This window comes from Scophthalmus maximus, chromosome 5 (genome assembly GCF_022379125.1).
Source record: "Scophthalmus maximus strain ysfricsl-2021 chromosome 5, ASM2237912v1, whole genome shotgun sequence".
In the NCBI taxonomy this organism is placed as follows: domain Eukaryota; kingdom Metazoa; phylum Chordata; class Actinopteri; order Pleuronectiformes; family Scophthalmidae; genus Scophthalmus; species Scophthalmus maximus.
In genome coordinates, this window is record NC_061519.1 from 16,683,721 (window position 1) to 16,699,608 (window position 15,888).

General features: G+C 39.9%; 3 protein-coding genes across 4 annotated transcripts; all 3 read right to left on the reverse strand.

Annotated features, from left to right (window-relative positions):
- Positions 1-69: 69 nt before the first annotated feature.
- Positions 70-1,929, reverse strand: zmp:0000001127 (interleukin-12 subunit alpha; the record flags this gene model as incomplete). Its single annotated transcript, XM_035635239.2, has 6 exons — positions 70-543; positions 723-767; positions 999-1,121; positions 1,288-1,329; positions 1,543-1,629; positions 1,729-1,929. Coding segments are annotated over 6 exons (630 nt in total), but the record flags the coding sequence as incomplete, so codon positions are not given.
- A 949-nt stretch (positions 1,930-2,878) lies between these two features.
- On the reverse strand, positions 2,879-11,744 carry zgc:153615 (uncharacterized protein LOC777747 homolog). Of its 2 annotated transcripts, XM_035635636.2 has the most exons (8): positions 11,561-11,744; positions 10,935-11,341; positions 7,988-8,097; positions 5,317-5,434; positions 4,997-5,203; positions 4,755-4,878; positions 4,227-4,320; positions 2,879-4,095 (listed from the first exon to the last, which is right to left on the reverse strand). In XM_035635636.2, exons 2-8 carry the CDS (start codon positions 11,163-11,165, stop codon positions 4,044-4,046), a joined length of 936 nt encoding a protein of 311 aa, XP_035491529.2. In that variant the 5' UTR covers positions 11,166-11,341; positions 11,561-11,744; the 3' UTR covers positions 2,879-4,043. The 2 variants fall into 2 exon arrangements, with proteins under 2 accessions (XP_035491529.2, XP_035491530.1); XM_035635637.2 differs by lacking the exons at positions 10,935-11,341; positions 11,561-11,744 and adding an exon at positions 9,749-9,898.
- Positions 11,745-11,989: 245 nt separating this feature from the next.
- Positions 11,990-14,579, reverse strand: LOC118311615 (extensin-2). Its single transcript, XM_035635635.2, has 5 exons — positions 14,277-14,579; positions 14,006-14,152; positions 13,814-13,932; positions 12,565-13,540; positions 11,990-12,478 (listed from the first exon to the last, which is right to left on the reverse strand). Exons 1-4 carry the CDS (start codon positions 14,542-14,544, stop codon positions 12,575-12,577), a joined length of 1,500 nt encoding a protein of 499 aa, XP_035491528.2. The 5' UTR covers positions 14,545-14,579; the 3' UTR covers positions 11,990-12,478; positions 12,565-12,574.
- Positions 14,580-15,888: the final 1,309 nt, after the last annotated feature.

Here is a 15,888-nt window from a genome sequence, read left to right on the forward strand (position 1 = left end):
TTGAACTGGAGTGAAAAGAGTGAACCAGAGTGAATGAATGAACAATACATAAGCAGGATTTATGCAGGAAAAAAGAAGTTTATTTGATGATTCTCAGAACCAAGTAAATATCAACAATAAATAGTTAAAAATAAATAGTCCAGAAATAAATACAAAAATGTTTATGAATAAACAGTATAAAATCTGTTAATACACTATAAAAAGAAATTAAACACACCATCTTGATGTGAAATATAAATAACATGACCACATAGAAAATAATAAATATGTACCCTTAAAAATGTATAAAGTAGACTGAAGTGTTTTCTGCCAACTAGATTATCGGATTGTAACACTATCCGTCACTGTAGTTTATATAATTTGTGTGTAAAGTGGTTCTGTATAGCTTTCTGAAACTATCGTTGTGTTGATTTATTTAGTGTGCTCCCCAGAGATCATGTATCCAATGACTCTGTTGATCGTGATGGTGCGGACCTGGAAGCCCTTCAGCACTTTGCAGAGGCTCAGTCTTTCATCGTAGGTGCTGGTACCGTCTGCAGCAGCCTGTGACATAAGAGACAGATAGTGAAGGGTTTGTTACGGTAACATGATAACCAGCCTGAAGCATGCACTTTGTTCAGTTTGTCAGGAGTTCTACAAGTTTGAAACCACAGAGACTTCAGTACATAAAATTACAAAAATGACAGTGTACTTTTTATGTAAATGTGAAATGCATCACTTACCCACTTTGAGGTCAAGTCTGCGGACAGAGACTGTGGGAAGCAGTTCTGTTGAGAGCATGGGATTGATGTTTAACACTTAACAGATTGTTTAATGAACAATCAAATAGAACAAGAGCTATTGTTGTGAGGTTTGGGGGTTTCACGATCTAAATTCACCCCGTTTAGCCGTTCACATGAATTTAACTGTTTGATTCGTTGGGCAGACACTGTCAATTTTTATTAGTAATGGTAAAAATTGTGCTAAAATACAAAAACATATTGTGTGAGATGAGTTACCTCCATGAATTCTCTGAGGCTGAACAGAACAGTTGGACCAAGCAAACTGTCGGGGTCCGGCTGAGCTACGAGAAATTTGTAGTAGTGGTGCAAATCCTCCCCAATGTTTTTCAGACACGACTTCTGTACGGCAACACAGCAAAGTATGTTTTATTTAATGTGAAAATGATTTGACATTTCTGTCAAAAACAATACAATAATACATACAATGATAATATAAAGTAGTAAATAATACTATTAAAAACTAGGAATATTCTCAAGGTTGAGACAGAGACAGAACTTAACGTACCTCATCAAATTCTGATTTCTTGATTCCCGTGCATGTTGATTCCTGTGGGAGAAACACAGTTCATTTTTATTGATATATTATTATACACAGGTACAGTTTAACAAAAATGATCACCAAATGTTCATTGCTTTTGGACATTAAATACAGTTGAACAGGCAGCAGCACCTCAGACTAAAGTAAAGTTATTTGTTTAAATATTACAGTTTTCATTTCGGAAAAGAAAAGTCTCATAAAATGTGAGCTTTCCTCTTGTACCTTTGGTGCGCACACTGACGGTGTGTTGGTCTCCATGTTCAGCTCCACACTCTGCTTTGAGCAGTTAATTCCACTGAACAGGTTATTCTATGACAAGGGAGTATATATATATATATTTTTTTTTTCATTTGAAAATAGACAGAATGAAGATGAAGCATCTTGAAGCATGAGTTTTTGAAGGCCTACCTGTGTGAGAGCGCCAGTGATGTTCTGTAGAAGTGTCCGTGCATGTGAGGCACAGGAGTCGGTCATCGGCCCTCTGCTCATCATTGGCAGAGACTTGCTGACCTGCCACAGAGGACAGCTGAGCACGAGGAGCAGGAGAGCAGGGGCGACGTCTGTCAAACAGAGAAAAACAGATCCGCATGAGTAAATGTTTAATTTTTTCAAAGATATTGTTCAGTCAGTGCGTATTATACTCACAGAGTTGCATGGTAGATTCCACTGTTGATCCAGATATCTTGGTGAGTTTGTCTGAACTCAGACATCCTTACAAGCTTTATACTCAGCGATGCAGGAATTTCCCTTAAAATGTAAGTAGCATGTTGACGCCGAACTAAGTTGAAAGAGCAGAGTCAAGGCTGTGTAATTCCCTTTCCCCCACACTATAGCAACAAATGCTTCTGTGAAACTGGAATTAACAGAGTAAAAGACGTTTACATCTATCCTGAGGTTACCAGCAAGCTTCACTCTGGTGACTCTTCATTGTTGACATTTCCAAATAGGGGAAAGCAGAGTGGAAGCATCCTGTATGTCATTTAAATCTGTAAAACTGAAATGTCTCAAATGTGTCCTGTATTGACCATGTATTGACAATGTATCAATAATCCCAAACAAAACATTTCATTTTATGTTTATGTGTTTACCAGACAGAAAAAACAACAAAAACAAAGGTGTTACAACAGCTTGTAAAATATTATTAAACATTAAACCATTATGGTTTAATAGTAAAACACTTGTATTGACAGCATTTATACAAATGTATGTTTTATTTAGAATAATTACTTTTTATTTCCCCGTTGGCTCATTTACTTTTCTTCATGGTCATAATATAAAATCAATGAGTTTATTTCCATCAGCTGAGTGTAACAGAGTGTTATTTTGTCCCCACAGTCAGAGCTGTTACCTTTTCACAAAACTCACTTACGTAAGTGTTAACAGAAGTGTGAATGTGCGAGACACTCAGTTGCCCTTGCATGTCTGTCCATAACTGAAAACATGAATACGAGCAGACTCACTTAACTGTATTACACTGCTTTTGGTTTTACAGAAAATATGTAGATTTAGATCATGATGCAAATGAAATATCATGAAAACCAGCACAATATAGACAAAGTTCACACCAATGAAACGTTTATTATTGGATTTGGTTTTTTTTAACAATCATAATACAGTACATTAATCATTGGAGCAAACAAAAGAAAAAAAATTGACTTTAACTGACATTCTTAAAAAGCTTGTGGTGAAAACACCTAAACACATCTGGACAACAAGGCATGTTCTTCATCCTTTTAATAAAGTCTCTTAACATTTACATACAGTATATCCATAAACCTTTTAAAACAGATAAAATAGATATCGGCTATTATTTATTAATATGGTCGTTTCATATATTTTTTCATACTTTAAACTCTTTTGCATTGGTAAATTGAGCATAACAAAAATTGCATTGCATATTTTTACTAAGACGCTGTCCATGTCAACATTCCTTAACCTTTGCTTCCTCTATATCTCTATTTTTAATCCCAATCACCTCTGCCTATTTTATCAAGTATCACCACATTTGACAAATACAAACCGATCTAAAAAAATGTTGCCTCATATCTCTTAATGCATACAGCATATGAAGCAGGTAGAAACTGTTAGTCAATTTCGTGTCTAAATAATCTTTAGCTATTTCAAACCTGCAAATGTTGTTTATCAATTTCTGATGCAACAGGTCAGACACAAGATGTGAATTAAAAAGTGATGATAGTGCTTTTAGTGGGGGAAAAAAAGGTGAATAGGGCAAATGTAGAGGAGAACGGTTAAATCTTTTTGATCACTATATAGAGAAACAAAATACAAAGTAAACCGATGTTCACGTGGCCCCTGAAAGTCATCATCCTTTCTGAGGAACAATGTGTGAAGGGGTTCCCTCCAATCCCATTAACATACATGAGTGTGCTGTGCAAACTTATGAGGTAAATCAGTGTTGGGGATGGAATTAAGTCAAGAGTTCCCCCTAAATCTGTGAGTGATGCTTTGATTAATCATGCTGAGTGGAAGTGAAAAGCCTGCACAAACTCAGCTGTGTTCAAACTGAAAGCAGCAATCTCCCCCTGTCCGTCGACTACAACCTGTGGCGCAGCACGTCATGTGTGATTAATGCTTTATGCTGTATTCAGTTCTTCAGAAACAGTCAGCACAGATGGAGTTTTTATTAGTAACACTGGTGACAGTCCATGAAGCTGTGGGTTGGAGGACGAGCAGACGGACACACGTGAGGACTGGGTTTTTTTTTATTTAGAGATGGCTTTCTCTGCATGGTGCCGCTGGTGGCTGTGAGCGTGCCTGTGATAAAAAAAAAAGAACAAGACATGAGCACAGGACATTGAGATAATGTCAAAATTGGAGCTTATATGGACCAATGGAGAATTGGACAGATATTAAAAGGACAAAGGACAGTGGGGCGAGAGCATCACCTGGTGAGGTCCTCTATGTCCACCAACATTGCATCCTGCTCCACGTGCAGCTCATCCCTCATTAGCAGCAACTGCACCAGCTCTTCATTTAGACCTGTGTAAGATTATGTATACATAACAAAACAATAAAGCAATATTGAGGGTCATATTGTTGGTGTCAATGGAGAAGATTAGTTGAAAAGAGAATTCAGGAGCCTGATCTGAAGATCTCATGCTTTGAACCATAACTTTTCATGTCTGAACAGTTAAAACCTGAAAGCTCAGAGAGTCACTTTAATTAAGAAGAAAAGCGGATAAGATACTTTGGTCAGTTGTACTCCTTTGACCACTTAAACAACAGGGCACTTTATCTAATGACTTTTTGGCTGCAACACTAAACAAAACTACACTAAACTACTTTGGATGAGTTGAAACTACTGCTCTTTGACATGTTTTCACCTGCCAACAATGAGAACGTGGGAAGACAGTAGAATTGTTTTGGAATAAACAGGGGATCTATTGTGTTAATGATACTTGTGTTCTACTCACTCTGAATCTGTGAGTGTAAGTCATTTGTGATGACTTGCAGCTGTCCAAGACTCATGTCCCTCATGTCCCCTCGCCTCAAACTCCTCTTCATCAGACCCTCACTGATGTGAGGCAAATGAGGAAGCTGTGTAAGAAGGAACACACAGAGAAACGGCCCTGAATCGTCTCTGAAATAATGCACTGTTCATGGAGGAAGGACTGAAGAGCTACACACATACACCCCTGATCTCTCACTGACTGACCAAGTCGGCCACGGGAGAACGTCTGTGCAGTTGGATTTGCCTCTCCACCTCCACCTGCATGCGAGCCATGGGTCGAGCTAGAGCCAGCGCCACCCTGGCCTCTTCCTGCAGTCTCCGCTGCACCCGCCAGAACCCGCTGCAGTCATCTAATGGGTCGGAGTCCTCCTCCGCTGTGTCCCGGTCTGATAGCGAAGAGCTCTGCTTGCTCTGGAGAGGAAGTAGCGTCAGTGATGTCATGACAGAATCGTCAATGTGGTTCACAGAGGCGATAACAAAGAGTAGCGAGAGTCGTGGGACGAGACTGAAACGCGTTTGCGTACCACAGGTGACAGCGGAGTGTCAAGACTGGTCTCTGTCCGGCTGTCCTCAGCATCACTGTCTTTGTCGCTGTTGCTGTCATTAACATAGCACACCTGCAGGTTCACCCCACCCTGCAGCCTGGGAGGACATACACAAAGAACATGAGAGGGGAATTGTTAACGTTCAGTCAGAAACACTCAGTGTCATGGTGAAACTTACCGGGAGCAAGGGGAAATTACTGATTGATGTTCTGATTTGTTCAGACAAACAACTTTTAAAAGACCACAGCATGTCGGCCTTGCTTGGAATTAAGGTCTTTATATTTATCCTCAGCAAGATGCTCCTTAAAGATATTAAAGATGAAGAATGGTGCATATTCAATTATGAAGAAAGGAGTTGGAAGGCGGAAAGGTTAACTGAGGTGATTATTGTAATTTCCACAAAAAAATGCTGAACTATTACCAAAACATGTTGTAGCTCTCTACTACATTGGGAATTGGTTGGATTGGATTTTACAATGCAGAGATGAGTGACCTCTGGGAGACTTTTCGTTGCTTTCTATCAAAACACTTAGTCACAGTCTGTTTTTCATGGTTTAGGTTAAGATAAGGAAAATCCTACTGTTGCAGCATATAATTATATATAATTATAGCAGAAGAAAGTCTGTAGTTTTCTACTGTTCCTTTGTCCATATACATGTGGCCATTAGGTGCACTGGCGTCAATGATGTCACAAAGTATGACCTAATCAAGTAGAAACAGAACAACCGATAAAAGCTTCACTGAAACAAATAAAGTCACAAACATGACTTCAGGTCCTGCACATGCAGTTTCACAGACACCACTGAAACCATGACCTCAAGAGCTCAAAACACAACTCAATGAATTCCAGATCATGATACTATGAAAGAACCTAACAACCCAAAGTAACCCCTTCCACACCCACTCCACTTGAGCATGACAACAGTAACATATACAAAACCTCACATACTGGACAAGGCGGTGATGGAATTTCCAGCTCAAACTAAATCCCACAGGGTGCGCTGTTACTGTACCTCCAGGGGAGGTCAGGTCACATGACTCCATGCCCACCAATCATAGCCCCGGACTCATATCAGGGACCACTTCTTCTTTCTGGAGCAGTTGGGCCACAGACTCAACTGCACTTCCTCAAACAGAACCTACCTGCATTGTTTAGACGTCCCCTCAGACGAAAAAAGTGGCAGAAAGTTACAGCAGATTCAAGCTGCCGTGAAAAGAAAGCAGAGGTTTGTTGTAGCTGGCTTTGGTTAACCTACTTGTGTAATGCAACTCTTTCCACTGTGTGTGTGTGTGTGTGTGTGTGTGTGTGTGTGTGTGTCTATTGACGTCACAGATCTCAATATGAAATGAAATCAGTTAATTGGGAAAATTATTTCCTTTAGTTTGATTTCCCATGTCACCTCTCCTGTATATCACATCCATTCTATATTCATAATCATTTTTTGGATGAAAACTAATATTATTTTGACAAATCTATTGGTTTATTACTTTCTTTATGTTGCATTTTTATACAGATAATTAAATGTCAACTTGCCTTATTTGTGGAAAAGATATTAAAATTCGTATGAAAAAATGCCATAATCTTTAATTTGTTTAATGCTTTTTGTTCTCTGCTGTGTCGGTGCAGTTTCCTGTACATTGATTTACAATGTCAACATTGACATGGCAATTATATAATTTATGGAACTGTGCATCACCAGTATCAGCCATAGGCTGTACACAAGATCAGCCCAGAATGTCATAATCAGCACATCCACTTTTTTTGCAGCAGTTGGTCATATAATTGTATTTTTTATAATTTAATTACATTTTTATTTTATTATCCTCTGGATTTTTTTTAGTGAGCAACTGAACAGCCCCCTCTCCTGGTTGTTAAATGACTGCTTGTATTTGCGCATCAGATCAGTGATTCTTAACCTTGGGGTTGTGGAGAAAAAAAAAAGAAAAATATATATATATTAAAAATGTCATTACATATTTTAGACTGGGAATTGTTTTACCATTAAATTGTATGTACCAGTTATACAATCTGCTTTCGAATGGATGCTCCTGAGTGTGTTTGTGATAGTCAAAGTCTGTGTGCACATGAGTTTGTGCTTGGACAAAACGAAAGATTTCTCTGGTGGGTCGCGACTCATAAAGGTTGAGGACCATGTCATGAACCACCATGGTATTATACATGCTACAAAGCAGGCCGCTGAAGATTTATCTTAAAAAATTAATATCACTTATTTTCTTATTAAAAAAAGACCGTTATCCATAAATGAACATGAAAGATTTGAATTGATAAGAAAAATGTAATTCACATGGTTTTCATTGGTCGGACTGATACATAGGCTATTGGTTTTTCACTATGATTAAATGTATTACACTGGCCAAGGACGTGGTCTAAATCAGGAGGGTCCTAATACAGGACACATATACAATCTACAATATCTAACAATTAAGTTTTACACTCAAGCTTTGAAATAGATTAATAATGTTTTCTGTTGATCAATATCTCATTGAATCTGGGGCGTATATCATTGTTTTCGTTGCCTCTATTCCCAAAATTAAAAATATCTTCAGAGCTGAAGTGTCAAAAATATTGGTGCCAACCTTCAAAAAGCTCCATTGATCAAATAGTATCACACACTCATTTCAAACCCACCGGGAAGACGGGCCGGTCTTGCTGCAGCTAGTGTAGATGACGGGCTCGTCGTCATAGAAACTGCCAAGGGCAAGTTTCTGCCTGATGGACTCTCTCTCGTTCCTCTGGGCCTGCCAGAAATGCAGAAAGACGCATGAATACAAAGAATATTAACAAAAGTGCTGCGGCTGTATGCTGCTGTCTCTGCTTGATTGATCAAGTGGGTCATACTGTTACTCGTGGGAGGACAATTGTTAAGCTGCGTGTGTAAATTGATATTTAAATTTGGGCAATTAATACTTCTGTTTTTCTACATCTCAACCTACAATATCATGTTTAAACAGCCAGTGTAAAATTGTACAGCCATGCACAGAAAACACCCAAAATTGGACTGCATTTATATGCTGATTAAAAGGCACATCAGGCGGATCCATGAGCTCTGATTTCCTCCGACAGTTCAGAGATAAGCAGGTCAGGAGAAGAGGAAACTCGACTTTTGCTCGCAGCGTAAATGTGAGTGTTATTGCATTTATTCTATAAGCACTGTTTTAGACTGTTAACCTGCAGACTACCTGTCCAAGATGCCCGCTGCCCCTCACCCAATGCATCCTGGGAAAACAATACTGCTTTCAATTATTTGTTCATTTATAATTTAATGCATCTCTTTCCAACTACAGTGAGGTAAATGACAATTCTCCTCATTTAAAATGATTAAAGAAAACTAAAAGATATAATTGAAGGTCTTTGGTAATCACTTGCAACCACAGGACTGTAATTGCTGCTAACTTGTCCATTGACAGCTCATCATCAAGACATCAGTTATTGTAACTGTAAAATGGTAAAAAATCCATGTCATTCTGCACTGGTATTTCACAACTTCCCGCTCTCCTCATCATATTTATCTGCAGGCATGGTGTCTTACCTAGTTTCTCAGCATCTGGAGGTTTTACTGTCCTAATTTCATTCTGACACATTCCCCGTCTACCCTTTCTATACTTCTCATTCTATTCTGCTAAAAATGCATCTGCACGACATGATTTTCTATTCTGGGACCACGGGGAAAGTATTTTTGATATACTATGGGACTGTGCCAAATACCCACATGTCCTAAGGCTGCCTACTTGTGTGCGTGTGCCTGTGACACACACCCTCATCACACACAGTCATTGTAATGCTCCACCAAAATTCTGTGTTTTTCAAAATAAACACCTTAAATACACACACAGACACAGACACAGACACACACACACACACACACACACACACACACGCACACACAGTCGTTTTGTGTGACTGTGGGGGTTGTGATGTAAGAGCATCAATCATAGTTGATTGCCTTCACTCAGCCATCGCTGTCCCTCTTGCACATCCACCTCAGACAACCAGATTTCCTCCTTACCAGCTTAACACACACACACACACACACACACACACACACACACACACACACACACACACACACACACACACACACACACACACACACACACACACACACACACACACACACACATATTATAAGATACACACATTATTCCATTCTATATTCTGTGATTTCATTACTGAAAACAGATTTTACCGAAGAGGTGTACAAACACAGAGATAAGCACATAGATATCACGTATGAACACACCCACTCCCTTTACAGTCACACATCCACTCATCCAGTATGGCGGATTCATCTCCAGCAGCACACCCATGATGTTTTCAGAAAATATCATGCTACATGTGCTACACCCTCCAAATTACACACTACCACGTACACAACACAAATCCACACACCTGGTAAACGCGTTTCTCCTGGTGCACCATCCTTCAGCGCATCGTACTGAAACAGTTGCCGTGCCCTTCTCTACACTGCAGTGAAGCTAGACCCAGGAGACCCACTCATATACTGCAGCTCCATGCAGGAGAGGGAGGGAGGGAAGAGAGAGGCAGCAGAGAGAGGAGGGGGGGGGGGGGGATGATGTTGGAACAGCTAGGAGAGAAAAGAGTGGGAAGAGACGGAAGCGGAGGGAGGAGAGAAAGATGACGGAGGAAGAGGAGAGGTGGAGCTGCTCAGTGCTGCCATGGCTATTCTGATCTGTTATCTGTTCCTCCATCTCCCTCACATGCCTTCTCTATCTTGGTATTCCTTCATATCTTTCATTTATTGAAAGGAAAGGAACAAATAGCAGCGGCTAGAGATCTGGGTCCTCCAGATAAAATAGGTCAATAAATGAGACTGCAACACTGGAAAACAAAACCATTAAAGGGGCTGCAGCTGATCAATGAAAGCTCCTCCAATAAACGTCAGCATTTTTGACCAACACTGGCACGTCGTCTGCATATCAGCCCAAAGCAGGGCAGTGAATTTTTAATTACAAATTGTCTGTTTGTTTTGTCTCCCAAACGAATCTCCACCAGCCCCATTCCACACTACGGATTCAAGTGTGATGAGCCGTAAGAGAAACAAGAAAGCACATGCGTACGGAAACACAAATACACACTACACGCACACATACTCACAGTTAGTTCCCACAGTGACGTGTCACAGTGCAGCAGTGGGATGATTAAAGAACACAACATTTTGAATCATCTTTCATCAGCATCAGGGGGCAAATATCTTCAGGCTCTCCATTCCACACATTTCTGTCCGGCCATTATAATCATGCACTGCATATACTGATACTGAATATTCAAAATTCAGACAGCATAGGCTTGGAACGCAAACAATACTATGTACACATTGTTATATATTGTATATCATCAGCTTTTGCTTTTTCCCTTAAATCCTGACTTGAGGTAGTTCATCTCCATGTAATACTTTGAGAAGTCCGTCATTCTGAGAAGCATGGACTTGAGCTAAATCCCTCTCTTAATCTTGTTTGTTTTCCTCTTGTTAAATTTGTTAAAACAAAATTAACTGAATAAAGTGGGAGTAATCCTGTGCTTATGTGGCCCAAACAGGAGAAGAGAAATCACTCACAGAGATACTGGAGAGTCTGGTTCGCCCTCCACTGTAACAGTCTACTGCCTGTGGCGCAAAGATATCCTGGAGCTCCTCAGCCCAGCTGCGGCTGTTTACCATGCAGCCTCTTCCTCCTCTCTGGTGTTGTATGTCACAGTCGTCATCCTCTCCACTGTGCTCCCACCAGTGGCCCACTGTGGTCTTCCTCACGAATACTTCTCCCTCCATGTCCACATCATAGTCCTCCATGAACACAAACGTATTGGGAGGGTGGGGCAAATGTCACGTTTGGGGGAAGGGCTCAGTGCTCTGGCTGGGAATACGGCCAAAGATACACTGAGGATATTCAGAGGTGGGGGGCAGATCTTCCAAAAAATCGACCATTACAATGCTGATCCACGTTAATCCCAATGTCTTTAATTTTCCTGTAATTGAGAAAATCAACTAATTGAAACCATGTTAAAATATTTCAAGTTTAAAACATTTCATATGCAGACACTGTTCTTGTTCTGTTCATGTTTTAATGATTCCATGTAAACAAAAATCAAAGCTCATTCCTCGTAATTTTCTGAACCAAAAAATCATGGCAGTTCAACAACTAAGCACAAAATGTAAAATATATAGCACATGTACATTGCACTCACCAACATTGTTGACATGCCACCATGAGATGCTTGAAGTAAAAGTGCAAAAGCAGCAATTATGGCAAAACGACAACAGCGCTGCAAAAGACAACTGCTGTTCCCAATGCTGAACAGATGGATTAAAGGATTTATTGCGCCTCTGCAGAATAGTTTAGTCCTGAGCTTAGTGCTCCAATTCTTGCCAACGAACACTCAGAGCCCTAGAAACTGAAAAATACAGACAGTGTTCGTGCTTTTAAAGAGACCAGCATTGCATGCCTCTGTCACGTGGGGATTCATTTCAGTGGTGAGGATATCGTGTGCGTCTTACCACAGGGTAACCGGAGGAGATACTGCCATGTGGAAATATATAGGAACGGACAGAATGGGTTGTGTGCACTCTGCACAAGGGAACAGAGCAGAGAATACCACAAAATAAAATTAGAGACAGGAAAGACTTTGAAGGGGGGTTGGCAGGTTTTTTTAATTTAAAAGAATTCCAATAAAGGTTAAGTCTTTTGATTAAGGAAAACCACTAGCAAACTACAAAGTTATTGTGCAGAAGTAATTTGTTCACCTGTAACTTGCAAAAATGAACGCATTTTACTTTTAGCCCATTGCTCAGGTATTTAGCAACCTCTGCTTTAGTTTATCCATCGAGTGCTCAGATTTGGGTATTTTGCCCATTACCAAGGAGTTCAACCACAATTTAGGCACCATCAGATGTTACTAGACCTTTCAAGACTTCCCATCAACTAGGAGAGATTTTGATTAAAGTCCTGATGTTGAATTGCATGTCCTACCACTGTCCAACCCCAGGGTTGTGCCAACAAGATTAGCACAAGAGGAGAAACCCCTGCATGACACTCAAAGCTTGAATAAGAAAAAGTTCCAAGTAAACATCTTTATTGAAGGCTCGGGATTACAGGAAACCAGCCCCTGGAAGATAGACATTTTGTTTGAGAAACTTAAACTCACTGAAATTCATACAAATACAAACATTAAAACATTTAAGTCAGCCTTACCCTTAGGACTTCAAACTTGTTTATGTTGGAAATGTTTCCAGTCAATTTGAGGAATGTCTTGTCCTGCAAAGTGGGGAAACCATGGCACATCTTGCCAGTTGATGCTCGGATGTGGATATTCGCGAGCCTGGAGTCCAGATTTGTAGCCATCTTGAGGCATATACTTTTGGTAATCTCGGAGTTTGGCAGCCTTATTGTATTTGTATGAAACAAAAGGAGTGAAGGGGAGGGCATAGTACTCAACAAATGGTTTCATTGTGCCTGGATAGGCGCCACTGCTGCTGGTTGGTGTAGTGCGGGAACATGCTTTAGTCGTTGTTGTGGAGGGAGAAGACGCTTTTGTTGGCTTTGCTGTAGAAGCAGAAGTTGGATTTGCCGTAGAGCTTGGTTTAACCGTGTCACCTGGCTTAGTTGTGGAAGCAGGAGGCTGCGGAGTTGTTTGCATCGGTTCGCTTGGATTATTTGGGTATTGAGGCCTTCCGTAGAAATGCTGGATGATTGGGTAGTAGTAAATTTCTGAGCTGTTTGATGGTAACTGTTCTGCTGGAGGGTAGTTGTAGGAGTAGTGAGGGTAGTTGTAGGAGTAGTAAGGGTAGTAATACATATAGGGAGGGTAAGCAGGATGCTTCTCTGTGGTTGTGTCAGGAGGAGCAGTAGTTGCAGGAGGAGTCGTAGTTGCAGGAGGCGCAGTAGTTGCAGGAGGCGCAGTAGTTGCAGGAGGCGCAGTGGCAAGGGCTTGACTCATATACATGTAATAGTAATACAATTGGGCATAGTATTGACTGCTAGGATCGTACATGGAAAGGGGGTGAATTGCGTGTCGTTTAGGACGATAAGAGTTCAAGGGCCTGTGAGGTAAAGGATGTTTCCAGGCATGCTGAGGTTTTGGAGTCGTTGCATCTGGACTTTGCGAGATGGGGCACATTAATGTCACTGGGGTATCCAACCATCTCATTGGGACAACATAGTCTCCATTCTGAAAGGGAAATATAGAAGCAATTTGACTCATAATGCAGTTAATCTTTAGTCCAACATTTGCAAGTTTAAAATTCCTACACCAGGCTCATCCTGATAAACCAAATAATTTTAGTTGTGGACCATAAAAACCCACCACTATCTATAAAATTAAGCTGCATTTGTAGCTTTTTGGAAGTGATACATCTTTTACTTAAATACCCTCACCATTGGTTGACCCATTTGCAGCAATATACATTTTAAATTGGTAAATCCATCAGATGAAAGGTCATACCTCTTGTATAACATTGCAGCCGTCATAAGGAACAACCAAAACAAGACCAAACGCATTCTGCTGCATCAAGTAGCCACAGGTTTCCGGCAACTGGATCAGAGGAAGGGGACGTTCATTGCCTAAGAGCAATTATGTCAAACGTTACCAGCTTTAACAAACTCTCATGAGATAAGCTTTACTGTGTTACAATACCAATATTTAGCTGTAAATCCACCGCTCCAGGTCCCATGGCTTTAAACTTCATCTTGGTTTGTCCACAATGCAGTGTAGGGTTCAATCGCTTCCATGCTGCTTCATTGGCCATGACTTCCTTCAGCTGTGATGCCTGTGCAAACATCTCTTCAGAAGTTTAGACAAAGAGTTAGTATCACCTGGCTTTTGAACATCATGCATCATTTCCATTGATGTTCTCACAACATATCAAACTAGCAAATAGCTTGACAGAATAAAAGCTTATCTGCACCTTCTGATTGATCGGAATCAACATGCGGCAAACCATTGTTACGTGGGGCAGCAGCAGAGGCAGATCCTGACCCAGAGTTCAGCTCTTTCCCATTGAAAAGAACGGTTCCTGTCCTCACTGCCGCCTCATCAACTACCTTGTCCTGTTTAGCATTTTTGCTCAGCCCTCGCAAGCTAAAACAAGTTAAACTCGGGGCTAAAGAGTACAGGAGCAAAATGACTGCGACAGCTTGAGGTGACCTGCAGCACCATCCATCTTCACCTGCCATAATTGAGCTGCACGCCTGGTTTAGATGGACAGCACTCTATCATGGAGATGACGTGAATGATAGCTTTTATACTGGCTAATTATTGGCACCTGGTAATCAACCAATCAGATTGGACTTCAGCTAGTTTACAGCTTGCACATATTTGATTAAGGTCCCAGCAGGTGGGCTTGTTTAGACTCTAATGTCTTATGTCCCTGTCTCCTCAACACAAAGTCAACTTGTCATATGTGATAAAATAAGAGACATGTTATTTTATAGTTCATATCTAATCAAAATATGCTTTTTTTGAAATCTATACTTTATCAGCATACACAGTACTCTTTGTGATCGTTTGAATTTGTTGTTACATGCATTTTCCAGTGTTATCAAGGACGTTTAATGAACTAATTCATATATCAATTCTGTCCTACATGCAGAAATGTGTGCAGTACAATATTGGTTCATTTGTGCTTGCTATTATTTTCCATTTCATAACCATCCCAAATAGGGAATATGCAAACATAAAATAACAAAGATGTACATGAGAGTTGTCTGGAACTATTTGAAATAACTATTGATGGAAACGATGGAAAGGAAAGGATTCCAACTTAAAAAAAAAAAAAGTTCATTTAGCAGTTTATTTATTTTTTCCCTGTACCGATTACTTTCATATTCTTCTAAATAATGTCTGAAACTGTAACAGAACATGAGGGAAATTGTGAATCAAACCTGTAGACTACAAAAATACAAAGTAGGGATATTTGACATAAAGTGGAAAACACGGGGAGGAAATGTCTTCAAGTATTGTAAATAATATAGGTACCATGATTATAAATATATAACATAAGCATGATATATTACATGAAAATGAACTAAGTATAAACCGGCAACATAAGATAAGTGGAGATAGAAAAATTGAAAGCCTCCAGGATGTGTAGAAATGTAGCAATGCTAAACAAGTGGGCATTAAATGTGATTTCACTTAAGAATGTAGTCTCACAACTCAGAAAATCTTAGACATAGCCCATATGTGACTAAAAGTCATCAAGTTTGTAAGGTTCACTAGCAGTCAATTAGAACAAAAAAAAAGTTCTCTGGACATTAGTAAATGGCAAGATACCAATGAGATGGGTAAGAGGATAAGAAAGAGGGTCATGAAAATAAATTAATTCAGATGTCATGCTAAAAGAGCTGCTGTAATATGTACTTGGAACAATTTTCTTGAAATCCAAAAGGTTGATCACTGCTAAAAAAAAAAGAAAAAAAAGCTCAATCCAAATAAAATTGAGAATGTATTCTTTTTATGTCACACTAGAAATGTTTTAGTCATTTGTAAACAGTCTCAGGTTGTCAGACATTGTGTTT